The 23,514-nt window shown below is 53.9% G+C and overlaps 1 protein-coding gene across 1 annotated transcript in view; it reads right to left on the minus strand.

Annotated features, from left to right (window-relative positions):
* Positions 1–17,337, minus strand: part of Plekhh1 (pleckstrin homology domain containing, family H (with MyTH4 domain) member 1) — a 37,178-nt gene extending 19,841 nt beyond the window's left edge. The window contains exons 1-7 of the mRNA XM_013521892.1: positions 17,179–17,337; positions 10,700–10,762; positions 9,865–10,014; positions 8,243–8,326; positions 5,085–5,166; positions 3,947–4,704; positions 46–124 (exon numbers count right to left, since the gene is read on the minus strand). Of these exons, the coding sequence (XP_013377346.1) occupies positions 46–124; positions 3,947–4,704; positions 5,085–5,166; positions 8,243–8,326; positions 9,865–10,014; positions 10,700–10,762; positions 17,179–17,304 (1,342 nt within the window). The 5' untranslated portion in view covers positions 17,305–17,337. The remainder of the gene's footprint in view (positions 1–45; positions 125–3,946; positions 4,705–5,084; positions 5,167–8,242; positions 8,327–9,864; positions 10,015–10,699; positions 10,763–17,178) is intronic.
* Positions 17,338–23,514: the final 6,177 nt, after the last annotated feature.

Genomic DNA, 23,514 nt, shown 5'->3' on the forward strand with positions numbered 1-23,514 from the left:
CCGCCCGCGCCCAGGGCCTGCGGCCTCCCGCCCACGCGGACTCACCACAGCCCGCGGCCCCGCTGCGGGGAGACTCGTCTGACACCTGCATGCCCGACGTCGCCACGGCGTAGATGCGGCTCTCCTGGAAAGAGAGCGCCCCAGAGGTCAGGGCCAGGACGGCGCCCACCGCGGCCCCTGCAGGGAGCAGAGGGAAAGCCTGCTCCGCGAGCGGCGCGGCTGGCTCCACACAGCGCCGGCTGGGCCTGGCGGGGGACTCCCAGCCTCGCCTCCCTCAGCTCCCGCTCGGAGTGACAACGCTGACCCTCGGGAGGCTGCGCTGGAATCAAGGGAGAGCTGATGCCAACATTTAGCACCCGGATGTAATGGGTGCCCAACACACACCCACCCCTCTCCTGCCTCCACCCTGTCCTTGGGCGGAGAGGCGGCCGGCTCAGCAACCTGTTCCTCAGCTGCACCCATGCAGAGGCCTGGGCCTCAGGACCTCACCCCTGGGGCTGGCAGTCAAATCCCACGGTGAGAGCAGGCCCTTTTCCAAGCCAGCTACTGTGTCTGACACCTAGGACGCTGTGTCTTTCTACAGGAATAATGTAAAATCAGGGCTGGCTTCAGGGCCACCTACAAAGCACCCTGGCCCTGAGGGTGTGTGCAGGTCTGAAGCAGCCGCCAGGCCTGGCGAGCTCTGATCCTCAGCCAGGCCCAGGCTGTTCAGAGCCCTCTAGGGAAAACAAAGGCCACTCATGTGACAGGGAGTCAAGGGCTGACCTGGGCGCTTGCTGGCCTGCACAGGAGGCAGCAGGGGCAGTGGGCTGCGGGTGGGGCAGGAAGGGGGCTGCACACTGGGGCGCGGCCCCAGAGCTGCACACTGGGGGAGCTGAGGGACAGAGGGGCTGCGGATGCATACGGAGCGGGGAGGCAGTGCACGGAATAACGCTGAGCACAGAAGAGATCACTTCTGCCCACAGTGGAATTAACCCAAGGACAGGCCCCCGGCTTCACTAAGGAAATGAAACTCAAGCTCGAAGGTCTGAGGTTAAACAAAAGAAAGCGCTGTTTGATAAAGGGCATCCAATGCCTACCTTGCAAGGCTGTTTCAAGGATCAAGAGGAAAAGGGCTCTACAAACTCCAAAGGCCAATGACAGATCCGACACGTCTGAATCCCCAGGCCATCTCCCCGGTGGTTCCTGCCCAGGCTGGGCTCTCTGGCCACCGTGGCTTGGTGGCTTCTTAAGCTCACACGGAAAGGAATGCCCCTACCTCAGCGGCCTCAGACAGGCTGGCGCGGTGCTGCCGTTGCCCTTGGAAGGAGTTACAGAGAGGACTGGAAAAGGGAACCTTCTCCTTAAACTGCACTGGCTGATTCCTGAGACAGGGAGCGCTTGGGAAAGACCTGATGCTGCCCCAAATGTTTGTATCCCTGGACTGTAGCTGGGATACTCATGTGGACAATGTCACCGGAAGCATTTCACTGTCTGTGTGTTTATTTGGTTTCTGTTTGTTTCTCACTAGGTTACACAGGCTGGTCTTGAACTACTGTGTTCAAGTGACCCTCCTGCCTCAGCCTCCCAAGGGCTGGGACTACAGGTGTAGTCCACAGGTGTACTGTGCCTGGCTGAAACATTTTACATAAATTTATCCTCTCCTTCTCTTTCTCTCTCTCCCCTCTCCTGTCTCACCCCTCTCCACATGTGCATACAGAACACAAGAGCCACTCCTAGCCACCACAGTAGCTGGCAGTGTTTGGGAAAATGCCAGCTGTGAGGCCCACCTCTCTCCTAGCGCCTGCTAAGTCCTCTCGCCACATCCCTTGCCCGGAGGCTGCCTCATTCACCCCGCCTCTGCTTTAGGGCTCCAGAGCAAGACAACAATGATGAAGAGGTTCGGCAGCCGGCCAGAAGGAAGGTCAGCCAGAGATGGTGCCGCACTGTCTCAGCCCCCGGCCCTCAGGAGGCCCTGACCCAACTCAGCTGGCGCCCAGTCTTATTCTTTTTGTTTTCTGTCTTTTTGAGATGGGGTCTGTCTATGCAGTTCAGGCTGGCCTTGAGCTCACTTGTAGCCCAGGCTGGTCTCAAACTCGAGATGATCCTCCTGCCTCAGCCTCTCGAGTGCTGGGATTACAGGTGTGCGCCACGGCTGCGTGCCCAGTCTTGCAGGTGCCCTCCTCCGAGCAATCAGTACCTGGGTCGCCACGTCCCTGAACCAGGCCTTCAAGAGAGGCCCCTGGAAGGCACATATGAAAGTGGGGCTCTCCTGAGCACTGGCGTGGGGGGACAACCCCGCTGCAGGCATCCCGCCCCCTCTGCTGCCGCGGGCAGTGCTGCGCACACCATAGCCGCATTGGGTCTGATCACGAGCAGCAGACTCAGGTGCCTCTGCCACGCCCGTCCGCCGGTGCTGGGCTCCACAGGCAGCCTGGCCCGCTGCTGACTAAAATCAACCCTGCGCAGGAACAGCAGTTCGCACCTCTCACGGGAGACCCAGCGCCTAACTCCTCACACAGGTGGGGGTCTTTCCCACTTGCTGGGCTCTGCGCCACGCCCTTCAAACCTCACCCTCACCACTGCCCTGGGAAGCAGATTAACACTCCGCCCTGCCCCCTTTCCATTTTAAATTTTTATCACAGAAAACATGGGATAAGAAAAAGAGAAAAAACAAGCAGGGTGTGCTGGTGCACACCTATGGTCCTTGCATTCTGGGAGGCTGAGGCAGGAGGATTGGAAATTCAAATCCAGCCTGGGCAACTTAGTGACTTACTGAGACCATGTCTCTAAATAAAAAAGTGCTGGGGCTGTAGCTCAGTGTGAAGGCCCCAGGTTAGATGACCTGTACCACCAATTAAAGAAAGAAAAGAAAAGTGAAGCAAAGTGAAGTGAAGCAAAATGAAAAGAAATGAAAAGAAAAAAGAAAAGAACAAAGTGTGATCCCCTGTACCCACCGCCCAGTGTAACTGTGTGTGAACTGGAGCATGTCTTGTCTCACCCGCAGCCCTACAGGACAGCAGGCCACGTTATCCAATGCTACGAGGAGGCGAAGGCTCAGAAGCAAAAACGGCCAACACCTGCGCATCACTTACTACCTAGCAAGTTCACTAGCTACCAACACTACTAATCCTCATAGCAGCCCTATAAAGCAGTCACTAACATCCCCATTTTACAGAGAGGGAAACTGAAGCACTGGGGTTTAGGGACCTACCCAGGGTCACAGTTAACAGGCGAACCTTAGTGGCTTGATCCTGGGCCCTGCCTCTTAACCCCTCCACGTACAGTAAGATCTCAAAGAGTCGCCGGGGATATAGCTCAGCGGCATAAGCACCTGCCTGGCAAGCGCAAGGTCCTGAGTTCGATTCCTGGTACCAAAAAAAAAAAAAAAAGAGATCTCAAAGAGTCACAGGGTGAAATGAGGAAGTGTGCACAGGACACCAGCTTGGCGTGTGGCACACAGCAAGTGCTCAGGAGCAGCCAGCACCACCAGCGCCTTTCGGATCCGGGCTCTGCCCCGCACTAGCTGGCCCGGCCTCCCAGTGCTGCTGTGAGGAGGCCAGCCTCTGCTCACGCTCGGCACATGCGCCCGTTCACCTTAGCTGTCAACTGACTGGGTTAAGAGACACTGACAATCACAGCTGAGTGTGCTGATGGTCCTGGGGTGGGACCTGGCGCATGGCCTCGTCTCACCCGCACCCCCTACAGGACAGCAGGTTCTCCTTTGGAGAACAGATCTCCCCCCACGTTTCCTCTACCCTCTGTTCCGGGCTGCTGTGAAAGGAGCAGCTTTGCTCCACTACGCCCTCTGCCGCTAGGTTCCTGACGTGCAGCCAGCTGACCACGGACTGACACCTCGGAAGCCATGAGCAGAAGTAAACCCTCCTTCAAGCTGTGTCAGGTATTTGGCGACACGATGAAAAGCAGGCTCCGCCCGGCCCAGCCCAGCCCCGAGGCTGCCTCTTACCCAGGATGGAAACCTGTGCAGGGGTGGTGTGGGTGGTTTGCTCCCCAGCTTCACTTCCTCCAGCTTAGTGCTGGGTGCCTTCAGGCTCTCCCTCTCCCCCTCCTTCCTTGCCGGAAGCAGCTCCTCCATTTCCATCTTCTCCGGTTCTTCCTGGAAGTCAGCACAGGTCTCCAGCTTCAAGTGGCCAGGCGGGTGGAGGGTCGACAGGGCGCCGGTCTCGACATTCACCACATCCTCCAAGTGCCCGGGTCCGACGTGGGGCTGGCTGTGGTGCCTTCTGGCCGCCTGGATGCTACCCTGGGGAGAGCCTGGAGCCCGCACCTTTGGAAGGGTCAAGCTGCTGCCTGGGCCACCTTCCCCGGAAGAGGCTTTGAGGCCAGGGAGCACCCTCTCCTGTGCAGCGGCCAGGCCCGTCCCCCAGGAGGCCGAGCCACGTCTGGAGGCGCCGGGCTTCGTGCACAGCTGGCTGGGAAAGTGCTTGCTTTCCACATGAGGCTGAAGCACCTTGGCCTCCGCTGTTTCCCCAGGATGGAATGTGCTGGAGCTAGAACCTTCCACGGGGCTTCTGGCTTCAGACAGAAAGCCTCTGCTCTCAGCAGCATCCAGAGAAGGTGCAGGAACAGCCACTTTCAAATCCAGGGCCTGGGAACCACTGTCCTGCCCCACAGGCTGGGCCCCTGGCTCTGCAGGCACAGATTCCAGCTCTGGGGCTCCCTCAGGGGTTGCTAGCAGCTTTCCCCGGGGCACCACCTGCAGGGCTGAGAGTGGAGTAAAAGCAAGACCAGTGAGAGCGCTCTGCACTCTGCCCCACACCCTCCACACACACGGCACACGTCCCGTACACACGCCCCCTACCTGCCACCCCCTTCCCCACATACCCGCCACACACACCCATGTATATTCCCCCACCCATGCACACACCTCACACACACCCCACACACATGCACACCCCCATGCACACACCCTCACACACCTCTATGCATACCCACACCCCCATGCACACACCCTCACACACCCCACGCACATGCACACACACCCCCACACCCCACACACCCATGCACACACCCTCACACACCCATGCACACACCCCCACACACCCCACATACCCATGCACACACCCTCACACACACTGGCCTACCTTCTAGCGCAGCCTGAAGGGCGCCCACCTGCTCCATCAGGTGCTGATTACAGCTTTTCAGGTGCTGATTCTCCATCTCAAGCTGGGAAAATAATGAAGATTTAGAGGGTGAGGGGTGTGACTCGGGGGTAGAGCCCTTGGCTAGCTCAAGGCCCTGGGCTTGATCCTCAGCACTACAAAGAAAGAATGAAAAAAGGAAAAAAGGACAGAAAGAAAATGAAGATTTAGGGTACACAGCCGACAGGGTCAGACATGAAACCCAAAATAAGACCAAAACCCTACCCTTCGGAAAAGGGCATTCGGCACCCCCCGCCCCAGTGCTGGCCACCCGGAGCCCTCACCTCTGCCTCCCCCGGGCCAGCTGGTCTGGGCCGAGACACAGTTCTCCTGTGGTAGGCCTGCACTTCTCTTTCTCTATGGTTTTTGTTTTGTTTGCTTGGTTTGGGCTTCTCCTGTATTGGGGATTGAATCCAGGAGGTGCTGGCCCTTCTCTCCTTTTTTTCAGACAGAGTCTTGCTAAACTGTCCAGACTGGCCTCGAACTTTCAATCCTCCTGTCTCAGCCTTCAAAGTAGCTGGGATTACAGGTGTGCACCACCACGCCTGGCTTATTCTGAACCTTTTTGAATGGTGAAACATAACACATAGAAAGCTGCATCGTACATCGATGAACAGCTTAACAAATGATTCTGAAACTGCTACTCGGAGGGCCACTACCCAGGCTAACAGATAAAAGTGAGAGCTGGGCAAGGTGGTACGTGCCCGTAATCCCTGCATGCTGGGAGGCTGAGGCAGAAGGATCTCAGGTTGAGCTCTGCCTGGGCAACTCAGCAACGCAGCAAGATCCCATCTCAAAATAAAATTTTTTTTAAAATTAAGAAAAGCCGGGAGTGGTGGCGCACACCTGTAATCTCAGCACTTGGAAGGCTGAGGCAGGAGGATCACTGTGAGTTCGAGACCAGCCTGGGCTACAAAGTGAACTCAAGGCCAGCCTGAAATGCATGGCAAGACCCTGTCTCAAAAAAAAAAAAAAAAAAAAATTAAGAAAGGCTAGTGATGTAACTCAGTGTGAAGGCCCTGTGTTCAGTCCCCAATATCGAAAATAATAATAATGAAGTAATAATAACAGCCAAGTGAGGTGGCACACCCCTGTAACCTCAGCACTCGGAAGGCTGAGGCAGGAGGATTGCCCCGAGTTCAAAGCCAGGCTGGGCTACATAGCAAGACCCTGTCTCAACAAAACAAAACAAAATCATGATAATAATCACCAGCAGCTACACTGCTCTGTGGTGTGGCCCTTCACAGTGAAGCCTCCCGCCTGCTAAAGGTAACGTCCTTCTGAGCTCACCACCTTCCCTTTCGCACTTGCCGGGCTTCTCCATCTCAGCGGACCTCCCTACGTACTGCTTTAGTTGTGCCCATTTCGGAACTTTGGATAAATCAAATTATCCAGTATGTACTTCTCCGAGTCTGGTTTATCTTGCTCCATCTACTACCTATGAAATCCACTCTCACGGTGGCTGCGTTTTCTTTTGAAATCAATCCAGCAGACTTACTGAGCATCTGTTACCATGGGCCACTGGGGCTGTGGGGGAACAGAGGCAAACCAGGCTTCAGTTCTGCCCCCAAGAGCCTGCAGCCCAGCAAGGGTGTGCGCCTGAAGGAGGGCAGGGGAGGGACCACAGGCCCGGGCCTCCGTTGGGAATGAGCACCCTCTCCAGAGTTCAGAGCCAGAGGGGGTGTGTGTCCACCCCCTTCCAAACTGCAAACCCCGGTCCTTTTGTTTAGGAGGAGGCTATTTTGTGTTGTTTTGGTTTTGTTTTTGCAGCACTGGGGCCTGAGTCCAGGGCATTTGCACTGTGCTACATCTAGGGTCCTTTTTTTTTAATGACTCAAGGTTTAACTAAGTCACTGAGCTGCCTGGTCTGGACTGGAATTTGGGATCCTCCTGTTTCAGCCTCCCAGGAATGCTGGGATTGCAGGCATGTGCCCCCATGCCAGGCTGTTCTTTGACAGCAGCACTGTAGCTTCTGGTCCTGAGCTTCTTAAATACAGTGACAGCAATTGACCAACTACAGAAATAGATGAACGGAGAGGAAAGGGGAAACAGAGGCTCCCAGGTACTGGGTGGGTGGGGCACGGAACGGGCAGTCAGTGGCTGGTGGGCTTCAGGGAGATGAGGAAATAGTGATGGGTGCACAGCATTGCGTGCTTTACAGAAACAGCAGAGATGATAAATGATACATATATTTTGCCACAATTTTTTAAAAAGTTAAACAGCCCCTCCCAGGTGGATGGATACAGCAGCGCCAAAGGCGCCTCAGTTGGCCTTGGACAGCTGGTTCCCCACTCATCCCCTGGTGTCCCCCACTGTGTGTGTGAGGGGACTGAGGTCGGTGGGGGGCGGAGAAACAGGGTGTGGCTGGAAAGGAGGGGCCCGCCTGCCACCTGTCGGGGTCGGGGAAAGCGCCTCAGTGGGGAGGCTGGTGCCGAGCCACTCACTACTCACGGATGACCTGCTTCTGGGCTGGGGTTTCCTCCGCAGCTGCCTCCCTTTGACCTACTGAAGGTGAGCCCACAATGGTTTGTAAACAAACAATTAAAACAGATGAATGAAGTGTAGGCAGAATAATTTTTAAAAAGAAAAATGAAAAATATAAAAGCAAAAAGTGAAGAAGAGCCGGGGGTGGGGGGTGGCACATGCCTGTAATCCTAGCACTCGGGAGGCTGAGGCAGGAGGATCACTGCAAGTTCGAGACCAGCCTGGGCTACAAAATGAGCTCAAGGCCAGCCTGAACTGCATAGAGAGACCCTGTCTCTAAAAGACCAAAAAAAAAAAAAGTGCAGAAGAATGGAGGACAGAGGAGAAAGGGGAGCAAGTAGACAGCGGCCTGACGCTGCTCCTTGGGTGGAAACTGGGGCCTGGCCAGAAGCGACTCACTTTCTTTCCTTCCAAACTTACACCCAGCACCAAGCCACTCGGGAGCACCAGGCGGAGGGAGGGAAGGCCCCACCCCCAGTGTTTACACAGAGCAGAAGACAAGTGCTTGACCAAAAGAAGGGCGGCAGAGGAGCCTCACGGAGGCGGGGAGCTCCGGAAGGAGCGGCCCAGCCCAGGGCCCTCTCTGGCCAGGACCCCAGGCTGAGTTTCTAACTCACCTCGGTTAACTTTAGCGCCACCCACTCCTTGATCTTGGCAGCTTTTTTTTGAACAGTTTTTGCTTCCTCGGCTCTCATCTGCTTCTGCAAGAAAGATGGGGACTCCAGTGAATCACAGTGTCACAGGCGGAGTGAATAACTGGAAGTGGGAAACCAACGGAAACATCGAGTGACTGCGTGGGAACAGCCTCAAAGAAAAAAATAGCTATGTTCTTACCAATTCCTACACATAACACAAATCCCAAGAAGCCACAGAGGAAAGGACTACTCAATCCACATCATAACCATAAATTAGCGTACGACGGAGAAGAGAGAATCCCTTAAACAAAATCAAAGGACCCGTTGGGAAGGATTTACAACACAAATTACACACATGAAGAGCTATTTGAAATGAACAATCTAATATCAGCAAAGGATGTGAACAGGACTTCAGCAGAAAAAGAAAGATTAAAAACCCAGCGCTGACAGCACTGCTAGGATTGGCTGGGACTTCACAGAGAAGGCGCACCGAGAAAAGGAGTCAGGGACCCTACGTGGCGTCTGCTGCTGGAGTGGACGGCGCCCCGGCAGGAGGGAAGAGCTGGACAGATGAGGCAAGGGCAGGAGGAGGGGGCAGAGCTGTGACGGAGCTCAGGGGATGGTGGAGGGGCGGGGCTGAGCACAGGACCCGGCAGACGGATGTCCCACAGGAGGATGTCCCACTCACACTCTCAGAGGGCCAGGCACAGGCAGCACACCTGCACTCCCTGCTCCGCAGGACGCTTAGGCAGGAGGATGGTGGGGTTTGGGGCCAGCCTGGGCAACACAGGAGGCCCTGTCCTCACAAAAGGTACTCTGGGCAGCAAGTGTGGCCTGTGGCTATGAGGCTGGGCAGTCGCCTCTCCTGGGATCCCACGCACTCAGAGGGAGACCTCGATTTTCAGAGGAAGTGGCAACTTTGGCCTCTGCCTGCTCAAGTTCATTGAGAAACTCGGGCCAAATGGCCAACCAAGCCTGGCCATCAACCCTGTGCTGCTGTGGTCCCGCTATAGCCCAACACCGTGCAGCACATGCTGGCAGGACACCAGGCCGACGCAGACAGGGAAAAGCTCTGTTCACCAAGCACTGACCACATGTGTGGTGCTATACACAGATTACCTGGCTGACCTCTCCCCACAGCGCATGAAGTGTTGCAACTTCTATTTGATAAATGGAGAAAATGAGAACCAGTGACTTATTGTGGAGACACGGTCTCACTCTGTAGTTCAGGCTGGCCTTGAACTAGCTGCAGTCCTCCTGCCTCAGCCTCCCCAGTGCTGGGGTTACAGGCGTGCGCCACCAGGCCTGGCTTGATAGTAAGTGACCTACGCAATATGCCCATGGTCAGAGAACAACAGGTGCAGGAAGTAGGAGTCACCCCAGAAGTCTGTGCTTGCTTCGGCGGCACATACATTAAAACCAGAGCAGTCTGCCTGCAAGGTGTTTTTGCCTCTGCACCCCTGCTTGAATCTTCTGATAATTAAGTCTCCTCTCAAAAGAACAGGTTGGTGCGGGAGTGAGTTCCCCACTGCTCCAGGGCTCCAGCAGAGGGGCTCGGGAGGCTGTGGAGCAACGGTGCAGTGTGGAGGGGATCGGTGCCTTACCTCCTTCTCCAGCTGTGCCTCCAGCTGGCTGATGAGCTCCACTTTGCCCTGCATGGCTTTCAGCAATTCTTGGTATTTGCGGTGCAGGCTGCCTGCAGAGTCCACGTTCCTGAGGTTGGACAGTTTCACTTTCTCTTCCATGACTCCCACCTGAAAAGCACCGATGACCTCGTGAGGGTTCACAGCCCTCGCGCTGTGTGTACAGCCCCCAGGGACGAGACTGCCAGCCAGAGCCCTGACCCACGACAGCTGCGGCCAGTTAATGAGGGGACCCTTTGTTAAGCTTGCATTTAGGCAAAAGAAGGAACTGACAAGGGAGAGATTAATTTTGGCCATTCTGAGAAGACCAGCTAATTCATCTAAGTAGCTGGAGCCGTGGCATCCACCTCATCAGCGTGCTTGGAGAGGAAATGCTGTGTCACGTCTGGGCCGAAGCGCACACACCCCCAGCCCGACCCGCGTCCTGGCAGCCAAGAGGGCTGTGTGCCGGACAGCAAGACAGAAGAGCCTCCTTTGGCCCCGACCCGAGGGACCGGGGCACACACACTGGCAAGGCCACAACAGGTGGGCGTCGGGCGTGCGAAGGAAGCGCAATTAGCCGCTGAGGCTGCCCACAGCATAGCGCGGCCTCTTTGGACTCCCACGTCCACTCCGGTGCTGCCCCGCCCCAAGGACTTCCGCATGCACACAGAAAGCTCCCTGTACGTGACTTTGTTCTGAGACACACTGGTTTTTCCGTCCTTGTTAGGCGCTCGCCAGCGTGGTGAGTGTGCCACGCATGTCCGCGGGAGGGGCAGGGCACTGCCCACACCTCGCACCGATCCCCTCCCGTTACCTGGGTCTCTGCTTTCTCCGCTCGCTCCTCAGCCTCCAGCAGCCTCTGCTCCAGTTCCTGCATCTGCTCGGAGAGGGAGGGAGGGGACATTAGGAGCCACCTCCCAGCAGGTTGACGCAGACAGGGCAAGCTCTCTTTAGCCAAGTACTGAGCACGTGTGTGACACTGTACACAGATTACCTGGCTGAACGCTCCCCAGAGCCCTGGCAAGTGTCAGCACCTCTATTTTACAGAGGTTCTATAACACTTGTAGAGCAGCAGGACTGCAGAGCACAGCGTGCAGACACGACATGCAGCCAGGCTTCCCTGCCCGCTTCACGCGGCTCGAGGGTGGCTCGAGGGTGTCAGGGTAGAGATTCCCTCATCCTGAGTGTCTGGGCAGATGAAGAGCTGCTGGTGCTGAGAAAGCAACAGCCCTCCTTCTCACCCTGCGCAGATGGTGGGAGGGGCCAGGTCCAGACACCTGCGTTCCCTCTCCTGCCCAGCCTCTCCGGGGCTTAAGGATCGCGGCTGACCAAGGTGTGGTGGCGCATGCCTGTCAGGCCGGCACTCAGAAGGCTGAAGTAGGAGGATCAATGCAAGTTTGAGGCTAGCTTGGGCTACATGGTGAATTCAAGCCCAGCCTGGACTACCTACCAAGACCGTGTCTCCAAAAATAGTGAGAATACAAGGAAATATTGAATGGAAAGGCCTGGAACTCTCAAATTCCCTAGACAGACCTGTAGGTGAACATCTGCTCTGCAGCTGAGAAGACATGGAATTAGCCAGGCCTGGTGACGCACACCTGTAATCCCAGCACTCGGGAGGCTGAGGCAGGAAGATTGCTGCAAGTTCGAAGCCAGCCTGGACTACACAGTGAGTTGAAGGCCAGCCTGAACTGCACAGCAAGACCCTGTCTCGAAAGACAAAAAAAAAAAAAGACATGAGACTTCTACGGGAAGTAGTAATTCATACTTGTGACCGTCTGCAACCAAGATTTTCCAATTTCATCTGAGGAAAAAAATTGTCTTTCTACTTTGAGATGGAGACCAAGGCAGAGTGAAGAATAAATTTGAGTCTCACTTTCTAGCTGGCCAGCTTCACGGAGAGCAAGGGTGGCCACAGACACTGACCGGGGGCAGGAGTCGTCTCTGTTCCGGCCACACGGGGGGCCTCTCCCTCGGGCCTTCCTGACCACCTCACAGCCTGGCCCCGTGCAGCGAAGGGCGGGCACAGCAGGCATCCTCCACACCAGGCCCACGCGCAGCTGTTCCCGCTGCCGCCCTCCAGCCATTCTTGTCCTCCCGCCAAGGACAGCTGACACTCAGGCATGCTGCATTCACTTCTGCGCTGCAGGAGATTTCTCTAGAGCTAGTTCCTGAGCACTGAAGATATTCTGAGTATCTACAACTGTCGTAGAAAACCACAGTCAGCGTCTGCGTATCCGCCACTGCCCTCGACAGTTAGTGTTCTGCTGTCCTTGTTTGAAAAGTGTATTTTCAACTTCACGCTTCCTTTTTTTTGGTACCGGGAATCGAACTCAGGACCTTGCGCTTGCCAGGCAGGCGCTTGTGCCTCTAAGCTATATCCCCAGCCCTATTTCCCTCATTTTTATGAAAGCTAATCCTCTACTGCTGCTGGAGTGCACCAAGATGTATCCACTTTCTGAGTTTTCACACTCTCCTTTTAACCCCAGCTGGACACCTATCACTCGGGCAGATCCCCACACGGACCTCTGACAAGTAGCATTGTGGGTGGGCCACCTCGTTTGCTTCTCTCGGACCCTGTCCTCAGCTGTCCTCCCTGTGGAGGGTCCGGGTGACATCAGCCAAGGAGGCGTCGGGTTTAGGCAGCTGGCAGGGATCCACTTTCACCAGCCACACCAAAGATTCACAAGCTGCCTTAGAACTGGCTGCAGCAAGCTGATGAAATGTACTTGTCACCAGCCTGATGGTATTCAGGCCCCAAGCCCACAGCTCCTTGTCCCACACGGCGGTGCTGTGACGGAAGGAACAACAAACTCTGCCCTGCGTGGTCAGCCCAGGCCTGCCGCGTCCAGCCGTGGCCTGAGCTGAGGGCCACCCCATCCTGGGTCTCAACTACTCCTGTGAAAAGAGGGTTCAACATGCCCACCGCAGGCCAGACTGGTGGCACATGCCTGTAAGCCCAGCATTCAAGAGGCTGAGGCAGGAGGACTGCCCTGAGTTTGCAGCTGGTCTGAGCTACATAGTGAGATCCTGTCTCAAAAAACCAACAACAAAACAAATAAACAGAACACCAGACTTTAAGCTGAGCACATAGTTCCTCAGAATGAAGACCACATTTCCCAATCTTCCCTGCACCTGATACATCCACACAATTAATCTCTGGCCAGAGGGTGTACTAAGCGCAGAAGGAATGCGTGCGATCTCTGGTCACGTGATTGGAGGGAAGGGGTTGGAATGGCGCTATCAGTGTGAAGCCTCTTCACACAAAGGACCCTGCCCTGGAGCTGGACTGCTTATCTTCCGCAAGGTTACTTGAGAAAGGAATCTGTCTTCTAGCCCGGTGTTATTTTAGGTTCTCTTTCCAGCAGTCAAACTATAATCTACCTGGAACAGAGGAACTAATTCTTTAAAATTGATCCTGTCCAGACTCACTTTGCCTTCTGAACCTTAGGCTTCACGTCCCTCATCAAGACTGGACCCTCTCTAGCCACTGTCTCTAAGCGCGCCTCCTCCCCTCCCCTCCACTCAGTCTCGTGTGGCGCGCACAGGGTCCCCTCCCGCTACTGTCCGCTCCTCAGCTCTGGATCAGTGTTCCTCTGAGCTGCACCTGCATGATTTCCTCAGGTCTGCCTTCCGCTCATTACGTCCACCTTTCACGGTGCCTAATCTGATGCTGAATCAATCTACCCATTCGAAAGTTAATCTCACGCCAGTCGAGGTGGCGCACACCCAGCACTCGGGAGGCTGAGGCAGGAGGATCACTGTGAGTTCGAAGCCCGCCTGGGCTACAGAGTCTGTTCAAGGCCAGCCTGAACTACACAGTGAGACCCTGTTTCAAAAACAGAAAGAAAGCTAATTTCAGTGAAGATACTTTCTCTTCTAGAGTTTCTAGTTGTTTTTCAAGTTTACTTGTTCTTTGGGGATACTGTCTTGTCTCATGGTTTCAACTGCTTCCTGTCTTTGATTTTTTTTTTTTTTTTTTTTTTGGTCTTTTTGGGACAGGGTCTCACTATGCAGTTCAGGCTGGCCTTGAGCTCACTTTGTAGCCCAGGCTGGTCTCGAACTTGCAACAATCCTCCTGCCTCAGCCTCCTAAGTGCTGGGATTACAGGCATGTGCCACTGTTACAGGCAGCTGAGTAGAGAGGAATATTATAGTCAGTCAGACAGGGCCGGGCCCTCAAAGGAGCCAACATGCAAGACAAGATACCTTATAAACAGAGATGATTTGCTGTGGGCCAGAGTTCAAAACAAAAGACTAAGCAAATGCACCCACACACCTCCCTAGGTGTGAACATCAGGGATTGACATTCTAAATAGGTAGCAACCACCTTCAAAAAGCCAGAAAGAGTCACTAGCCCAACCCCCTACAGGAAAAGCCCCTGTTCCGCCTTCATGCCCGCTTGCTACGCGACTGGCTTCCCCATTTGATCCCAGTTTGCTCAATTTTACCTGAACAACTACACTTGCAATCTTACTGGCTGACCATAGTTTTGTCCCACCTCATGCCCACCTTGTAATTTCCCATTTTCCCCCTATCTTGGACCCGCCTCACCTCAGGGTTTTGCTCTATGAAGTCCCTGGGAAAGACAGAGTCTTGGGCAACCCACTCGGGCCCCCTTCTGTCTCTTGGACAGAAGCTTTCTTTCCCTCAATAAATACATCTGCTCTAACCTCCGTTGTTCCTAAAATTCATTCTTCGATTTAAGAGACCATGAACTCGTTCCAGACATTGTTCAGGTTGGGAGTTTTTATTTTCCTGTGTAGTTACCATGTCCGGCTACTCTGCCGGTTTTGAACAGACTTCTTTCCTGGTCTGCTGTCAGCAGCTCTACTACCCGAAGTCCAGCTGTGGCCGTGGCTGAGGCTGTGGCCTGTCGCTCGCTGTAGCTATTCCCCCAAGCAGGCAGCCATTCCGGATGACAGATCCATCTTCACAAAGCTCTCCCCTCTGTGTGGGTCCTGTGAGGTCTGGATTGAGGTCTCTGCAGAGAGGTTCACTGTCTATTCCTAGAAGGTTTCCCAGGGCCACTGGCCCAGACTTTAGGTCTCCTAAGCCACACAAGTGGTATAAATCTTAATGTGAAACGACTATTAGTGTCAAGCTCTGGCTGACTTGTCTTTCTCTTTGCTTTTGCTTTTCTCTACCCCGAGGCCCTAAGGAAGCTTGAAAGGCTGCCGCCATCGGGTGGGTCAATGTTCCCCACGTCCACCCTTTCGTTCAGGGTGTGCGCGTGACAGACGTTACCTGGGGGGCTCGGTCTCAGGTCCAGCCTCCCAGCAGCCAGTCCCACCTCTGCCTCCACAGGTGGACAGACGCAAACCCGCGTGGCACCACGGCAAGCCGGCCACGCGCCCGACCCACTCGGCTTCACGCTGAGCACCTCTTGGCATTTTCTCTCTTCGTTTTGCTCTTGCTTTTCTCAGTACTCAGCTCTCTAGATGTTTCACAGTGTTTTGGTTTCATTTTGGACTCTCATGTTTTTCGAGGCAGTGTCTTGTCATGTTGTCCGGGCTGGTCTCGAACTCTTGAGCTCAAGCTGCCCTTCGGCCTCAGTACCAAGCCGCTGGGATAACAGGTGCCTACTGCCGCACCTGGGTTGCTTCTTTGTGCTTTTTCAGTTATTTCTGTGGTCTTTATTACTAGCAACGGAAGTTTCTTCTCTCTGTGCAGACACCTCCCTACCCTCTCCTGCCCTCACACCCCACCCCCAATACCACAGCCTAAGGCAAGCTCCTCCAGCTTCACAGAGCACATACCATTTTCTGGGAGCTCGGTACATCTGTAGAGCATTAGCAGCACCCTGAGGACATGGGCCAGGGGGACTGAGCTGGGGCCCAGGAACACACTGGCTTAGCTACCAAGCACTCTGGGCATTTCCGACCACACTTCAAGAACTCCTGTCTAAGGTCAGCTGCCCTTTTCCCGAGGGGGCTGGATTCTTCTTTTCAGGACAGTATCTGGCAGCACCCACGTCTGTCTTGCACAGTCTGAATCAAGAGACAGCAAAGCCAACAGAGGCAAGGTCTAAGAGTTCTAGTACAGGCTGGCTGGGTATGGCAGCGCAAGCCTATAAACTCTGCACTTGGGAGGCTGAGGCAGGAGGATCACCATGAGTTCAAGGCCAGCCTGAACTGTCTAGCAAAGCCTGTCTCAGGAAAACCAAGAAAAAAAAAAAAAAAAAGTTCTAGTACAGGTTGGTCCAGAGCCACTGGCCTGGTCATGGAAATGCAGAGGCGATGCCACTGACTTGCCTCCCTGGCTCCAGGCTGCAGGACGGCCAATAAAACAGATCATTTATTTTGGCTTAATCAGTAGGGACTGTGACAGTACTTGGAAACAGGATTTTACCTTTGTGCTAGGAAAGAAGGGTTTGCTAAGCAGGTGAGTCAAAACTATAGAGAAAGGATGATTTCATGCACATACATTGATGTTTTTAAGTGCAGGTCTCCATTCTTTAGATAAGTCATGCTCCAGAATGCCTCTAAAAGTCAGCTATTAGTTCTGTTTTGGTCTTTTTGAGACAGGGTCTCACTAAGTAGTTCAGGCTGGCTTTGAACTCCCTATGTAGCCCAGGCTGGCCTAGAACTCATGGAGATCCTGCTGCCTCAGCCTCCCAAGTGCTGGGATTATAGGTGTGCGCCACGGCCCGGCCAAGCCAGCTGCTTAGAGTGTCTTCCCACAGTGACAGTATGAAAGGTGGTGGGTTTCCTAGAGCAGCCACCCAGGCCTGTAAAGATAGCTATTCCCATTGTAGATGGATTCGGTGCCAGGAGCATATATGAAGTAATTCTCAAAATAACTCTGAGAGGTAGACATCTGTGTCCCTGCCTTTGAGAAAGAGGGTTCAGGGCTGCACAGCTAACAAGTGGCAGAGTCAGACAGGTCTGGCTCCAAACCCCGCGTCGTGGTCCCCAGGAAACCAGGCAGCCGTCAGTAGTTCAGGCGCTTACGACAGAGTGGACCTGCTCTCTGCTCTCCTAAACATCCTGCCGCCCTGCACTGCAAAGAAACGTGAAGGGGATAACAGAGCCTCCACTGGAGCCTCCGGCGACTCCGGAGATGACAGAGGACCGAGATTCCTATCGCCTCTCTGGTGTGCCGTGAACAGAGGCGGCGTGGGAAGGAACGCCAGATGACAGGGGAGTGAAGTGCTGAGCTTGGTCTCGACACCATCAGAACTGCCTCAGGTTTCGCTTCACGCGTGTGGAAAAGCCTGTAACCGAAAGTCTGGCTCTGGCCCTCTCTGCCCAGGCCCCGCAGTGCCAGGCAGCCCCTCGCCCTGGGGACTCACCTTGTCAGCCAGCAGCTCCCTGATCTTGCCGGCCTGGAGGCGGAATCGGAAAAGCTGTGTTTCCAGGGTCAGGCAGCGCTTCTGCCAGTCTACGCTGGCCTGGGTGTCCACCTGCAGTTCTGCCATGGTGGCCTCAGCCTCTGGATATTCCTGGGAGCTCTAAGAACCAGACAGAGAGAGGGAAGGGTAAGTGTGTGAGCGCGTGTGGGGAAAGGGGGAGGAGCCGCAGAGGACGGCCACAGGGCCGGGGAAGGGAGTGGTCATTGCTCGGTCACGCTCCCAGCTTAGCTTGCTGGGTGCCCTGTGGCAGAACTTAGTGACAACCTCAGGAAGTCACAAAAGCAGAAGGAGAACATGGTCCTCCCTTTAAGACAAGACAAAAGTAGGCTCACTTTTCATCCGTGAGCCATGAAACAGCCAGTTAGGTGCCAGGCACTGCTCTAGACCCAGGCGTACAAAAGTAAATAAGAGGCCCCCGGTCTTTGAGCTTTTCAAAAACTCAAAATCAGAATGTGCGCCAGGTATAACAGCACACACCTGTAATCCCTACCGCTGCTACTCAGAAGGCTGAGGTGAGAAGACTACAAGTTCAAGTCCAGCCTGGGCAACTTAGCAAGATCCATTCTCAGAATAATGAAACAGCCTAGGGGCGTAGCTCAGCACATCCTGGGTTCAATCCCAGTATAATAATAATACTAATAATGTGGTCACAATTGCCAGTTAATATGTGGATAAACGGGAGTAGTGGTTACGGTATTTAGAAAGGCTTAGATATGGGTAACAGATTTGCCCAAGTTCACACAGCTAACAAGGCAGAATCCTGAGTTCCAGTGTTCCTTTTTTTTCTAAGAGCAGGAAAATGTACTGGAGAAAAGGAATGGGGAATGGGAATAACTCCTAAGAGACAGGAGGCGCCCTAGACAGGCTGCCAAACATCCTGATTCTACTTACATTTACGTGGATGTGGGACGGGGCAAGTGAAAAGGAAATGTGCTCCGAACTTCCTAAATAATTATCCACGCAGGTGGGACTCTGCCAATTCTCAGCTCACCCTACCTCAGAACAGATCCCTCCTGGCCCTCAAGTTACACGACGCAAACCAGAACATTCTGGGATATTTTGCTGCAGCTCCCGGAGTAGGGCACAAGTCTTTGGAAAAAAACTTGGTACAAATTCAGAGCCAATTAAGTAGACACCTCTAATATCTCCAGCCTCGGGAATTTCCCTAGATGCTTCCTGGATGTATTTTAGAAAAAACTAGGTCAAGGATGAGAAAAGGAAGAAGCAGGTAGGAGTGAGATCCAGAAGAGACAGAGGCACAGCGTGTTTTTAAATCCTTTTCCTTTCACAGGCGCCCCGGGGCCTCAGGAAACTCAGCCGCCTCCTGTGCATTGAAATTCTACCTCCAAGCAACAGGGAGCCCCTGGCGCTCGGTCCCCAGTACGGTTTCCCCTCACACCTGACTTTGGCTGCTGTCTTTTCTCCTCATGCACTATCACCGGCCATCATCCACTGAGTCCTTACTGTATGTCAGGTGGGTACAACCTCAAGACAACTGCAGCCAGGCGTGGTGGCGCATGCCTGTAATCCCAGCACTCGGGAGGCTGAGGCAGGAGGATCCTTGTGCGTTCAAAACCAGCCTGGGCTACAAAGTGAGCTCAAGGCCAGCCTCAACTACATAGCCAGGCCCTGTCTCAAAAAGATAAAAAAAAAAGAAAGACAATCTGGAGACCACAGGTGTGCACGCGTGTCCACACTCACACTCTCACACGGGGACACTGAGACACACAGAGGCTGAGCAACTAACACAGACAGCTCCACAGTGGGGCTGGGATCTCGTTCTAAAGCTGTTTAGCCATGGAGCTCTTAACCCACCAGGGAAGGCTAGGAGTGGAGCGCAGGGCTTGGTGGTAGAGCGTTCGCCTGACATCTGATTTCAAAAAGAGTGAGGTACATTGTTAAGAGTGAGAGGAATTGTTTATAAAATCTTTCAGAAGTCTTAGCACTAAGGTGAAATTGTTTTCCAGATTTTCCCAGGCATCTGCACTCGATCACAATCTTGACTTTTCCTTTAAAATACAAGGTGAGCAGGGCATAGTGGCCCACGCTTGTAATCTGGGCACTCAGGAGGCTGAGGCAGGAGGATCCTTGCGAGCTTGAGACCAGCCTGGGCTACAAAGTGAGCTCAAGGCCAGCCTGAACTGCATAGCGAGACCCTGCCTCAAAAAGATAAAACAAACAAACAAACAAAAAAAAAAACAAAAAAACAAGGTCAGCAGACCTACTGGGAAAAGCCCAGCAGTTAACACTGATATCTGGTATCTGATTTTCTTGCTTCTGGGCTCCTCAGGACACTGGACACATGACCTCAGCTGGGCTCGCCCAGAACTGTCATCCCAAACAATCCCCACACTGTAGCCTCCCAGCCATCCCCGCCTCAGAAAGACTGGGACCAACTGGAACGGGCAGGATGACAAAAGACAAAACAAAACATGACCTTCTCTGAGCTAAGATCACAGCTGAAAAGACAAAACAGAACCCTGTAGGGCCTCCAGAGAGGTTGAGAGGCTTTCTGTTTGATTTCCTTTGTCCTTTAGGGGGATTTTGCTTTTCCTCCTATAAACAGAAAATATGGCACATCTGAGACTAGGTCCTGGGAGTTTTGCAATTCAGCCCAGGGCTAAGAATTACCAATAAAAGCACCCAAGTAAAACCAAAAGGGCAGGGGAACGAACCAAACGTTTGTGCAGTTAAGAGTTTGATTAATTTTAATTCACTCTTACTGACCGTCAGAACTGCTGCTCAGATTCCATAGGAAGAGGGGAAACCCAAATTATCACAGTCTCTGGGCCTCTGGAAATAAAATCCCACACACTGTATTTAATGGCATTAACCTCTGCACAGCCCTGACACACCTTGAGTTGAGGGACTGCTTTCTCCAAGTACCTTCATGACATCAGTCCTGGGCCAATCCAGTGTCTGCTTATCCTCTCGCCGCCCGGGGCGTGCTGGCAAGCTCCGGAGGAGGCCGGGACTCGTGCTAGACCTGCCTCGGCATGCGAGGAGGGTTAAGAGGTTTGGAAACGGATCTGGTGCGAGGTACCCAGTGCCAAGCGCAAGGCCTGGAGGCTCTTCTGGCAGAAGCAGGTGGTGCAAGCAACAGCTATAAAATGAGGGATGTTTAAGGAAGATGCCCGTGAGTTGAGCCTCACCTGCTAAGTCACCTTGGACTTGTACCGCCCGGAAAGAAATGCGAGGTCGCGCTGAAACGAACACCTGACATTTACAGAACGACTCTTGACGTTTCAAGGCATGTGACTTGTGTGTTCATCCCTCCTTACTCCCCCAGACAGAGGGCAAGTGCAAGAACTCATCACATCTGAGACCGGCTTCGAGACACAGAAGTAAGGGGTAGCGGAGTGGAGCCAGGAATTCTGGTTTCCCAACACCTAGAACTGCCCTCTTCCCATGATGCTGCAGTCGTGGTAGCAGGCATCTCGCGCTACCAGGCCTGCCTCACGCAAATACGTCACTAACGGCAGAAACAGATGCAGGGGCTGGGGGCAGCTCAGCGGAGACACTTGCCTATCCAGCACCACTACCAGAACAATAAAAAGGGGCGGGGGTCAATCAGGAAGTAAACTGGGAACAAAACCCAGCTCAACTGCTTTTTTATAATTTTTATGTTGGACAGCCGCAAGCATATAAGAAGTAGAACAGTATAGTTATCGCTGTGTGCCCCATCCAGCCACAACTATCATCAACTCATGATCACTCTTGAGAAACCCAGTTCCCCTGATCCTCCTGCACCCACGGTGCTAAACCACTGGACAGGTGAGTCAAAGGACTCCCACCACCCTGATGCTTTGGAGCCCCTCCAGCCCTCCAGCACTCTTGTTTGTGTAGCCCAGGCTGACCTCAAACTCGTGGCAATCCTCCTGCCTCAGCCTCCAAGTGCTGGGATTACAGGCATGTGCCACCACGCCCTGCACCCTCCAGCACTCTGGATGAACCGAAAACGCCACAGGAGTCAGTAGGCTCTGCCTCGGAGGCAGGGCCTGAGGATAGGGCTGGTAATGAAAAGGAGCTTCAAGGAGTCTTTGCTGACCTCAGACTCGGGTGCCCGTATCAGAGAAAAACACAAACATCACCTGGGACTTTGGGGATTTGCCCCCAAATTGACAAAATGTTAAGATTAAATTTAATCCAACCTTTTTTTTTGGCAGTACTAGAGAACCCAGGCCTATCTGCTATCCTTTTTATTCATTTATTTATATTTTGAGACAAGATCTTCCTAATTTGCCTGGATGGGACTCAAACTCGTGATCTTCCTGCCTCAGCATCCCAGAGTGCTAGGATTACCGATGTGCACATGTTCGGCTCAATCACGCGCAAGAGGAGGAATAACGATCCTCTGGTAGCTTAGTCTCCATATCCTGACGCCTCACATCAAAGGACATCAATCAACGCAAAGCCTTTTAGAAAGACATGAGGTCACTGCAGGACCAGGACAGCCTGTTGCTTCCAGGGATGGGGCAGGCAGCAGAAGGCAATGGGGGCTCTGCCTGGCTTGGTTTTTGTAGTACTGGGGACTGAACCAATGACTGCCAAACTACGTCCAAGGCTTTATTTTAGCAGGGTCTCACTAAGTTACTCAGGCTGGCCTTGAACTGCCATCCTCCTGCCTCAGCCTCCCAAGTAGCTGGGACCACAGGCACGCACCACCATTTTTGGCTTTCATTTTTTTTCAGAGATATCCACGATGTGTGCAAGCATTCATATACGTCTTGCATACACACGCCCACAGGCACGTGGGGCACGCTATGCACACTGCACTGAGCAATATAAGTAAAAGACCTTCCTGTATTAATACACATCTCTGCCGCACTTTCCCTCTATGCTTTCAACAGCTTTAATGTATTCTGCAGTATGACTATCACGTGATCTTATTTAAGGATCCCTTATTGATAAGACATTTGGGTTGTTGCCGACTTTCTGCTAAAATAATGCTGCAATGAATATTCAATGAATATGCATCATTTCATATATATTAGGTTTACCTGAAGGACAGTCCAGGAAATGGAATGGTAGGGTTAAGTGATACGCCTTTTAAGTTGCCCGACAGTACAAAGTATCTTCCCTGGAGGCTATCCTAGTCCCTGTATATACTTCGGCCAGCGCTAAGTGCCTGTTACCCCATCGCCGAGGTCAGTTTTGAATAAGCTTCTGACAGAAGGGCAAAAGGGCTCAGCTGGGCTGCCCAGGGAACGCAGGGTGAGGGCTCAGCACCAGCCTACAGAGAAGTCACCCAAAACAGGGGCGAGGGAATCTGTCACCTTAACATCGGCACGTACAAGGCAATTCTCTAAGGAGCACAGAGCAGAGTCCAGCGCAAGATACACAGCCTTGCAGGGACTGGAGGAACAGCCTAGCACGCAGGAGGCCTTGGCTTCGATCCCAGGCAGAGGGGGTGTGGTGGCGGTGAAGCAGAGGGGAAGGCACCGCGGCAGGGGAACAGAACAGGAAGGACACACTTCTGTCCTGCGGACGGTGACTTCTGAAGAGGGCAGAAAAGGCACCCCGTGCTTTCAGCTCAGGTGTTAGCTGCAATGAGTTTGGGGGCCCGGGGTGCACCCCATCACAGCCCAGCTCTGCACAGGTCCCCTCTGCACCCTGGGGGAGAGCCACGATCTAATCCCCACATGTGGAATCTGTAAGGCTTCACTCTTCCACTCTAGCTATGTGACCTTGGCTAAGTCACTTTTCTAGTCCCGGCTTCCTCCTTTATAAAATGGTGGTGGTAGGCAGGTACGCTGCAGGTGAGGGTCTACAAAGACCTACTACACACTGCGTCTGAAGATGGAACGGACGCCTTTTCTATTCAAAGGGCTGCTTGACGACCGATCTTCTCAGGGTCCTCGCGGGACCGAGACAACGTGGGCAAGTTTTACGAGGTGCAGTCCTCGCAAAAGCTCGAGGAGGAGATACTCTGGCAGGGAGCGATCCAACCGGCAGAGGATCGCTTCCACATGAGGGTCCCCGCGCAGGCGCCCGGTCCCCGGGGACCGGTCCCGGGACACAAAGCCCCTGGCTGTCACCCGGCGCCCTGCCTGCTTTCCTCTCGGGTTGGCGGACCCGCTCCCGGGAGTCGAGCCTGGCCCTGCAGGACCGCTGGAGAAACTCCCAGAACCGCCCGGAGAAACACCCGGGGAGGCGGGAGGGCAGAGGCGAAAACGAGCGCGCACCGGCGGGCTAGAAACCTGGACGTCCGGCCCGGCCGAGCCCCTCCCGGGAGCAACTGGATCGCGCCGGCCGCACGCCGCAGGTCCTCCCGGG

The sequence above is a fragment of the Chinchilla lanigera genome, unplaced genomic scaffold (genome assembly GCF_000276665.1).
Source record: "Chinchilla lanigera isolate Chin_1 unplaced genomic scaffold, ChiLan1.0 scaffold00065, whole genome shotgun sequence".
NCBI lineage: Eukaryota > Metazoa > Chordata > Mammalia > Rodentia > Chinchillidae > Chinchilla > Chinchilla lanigera.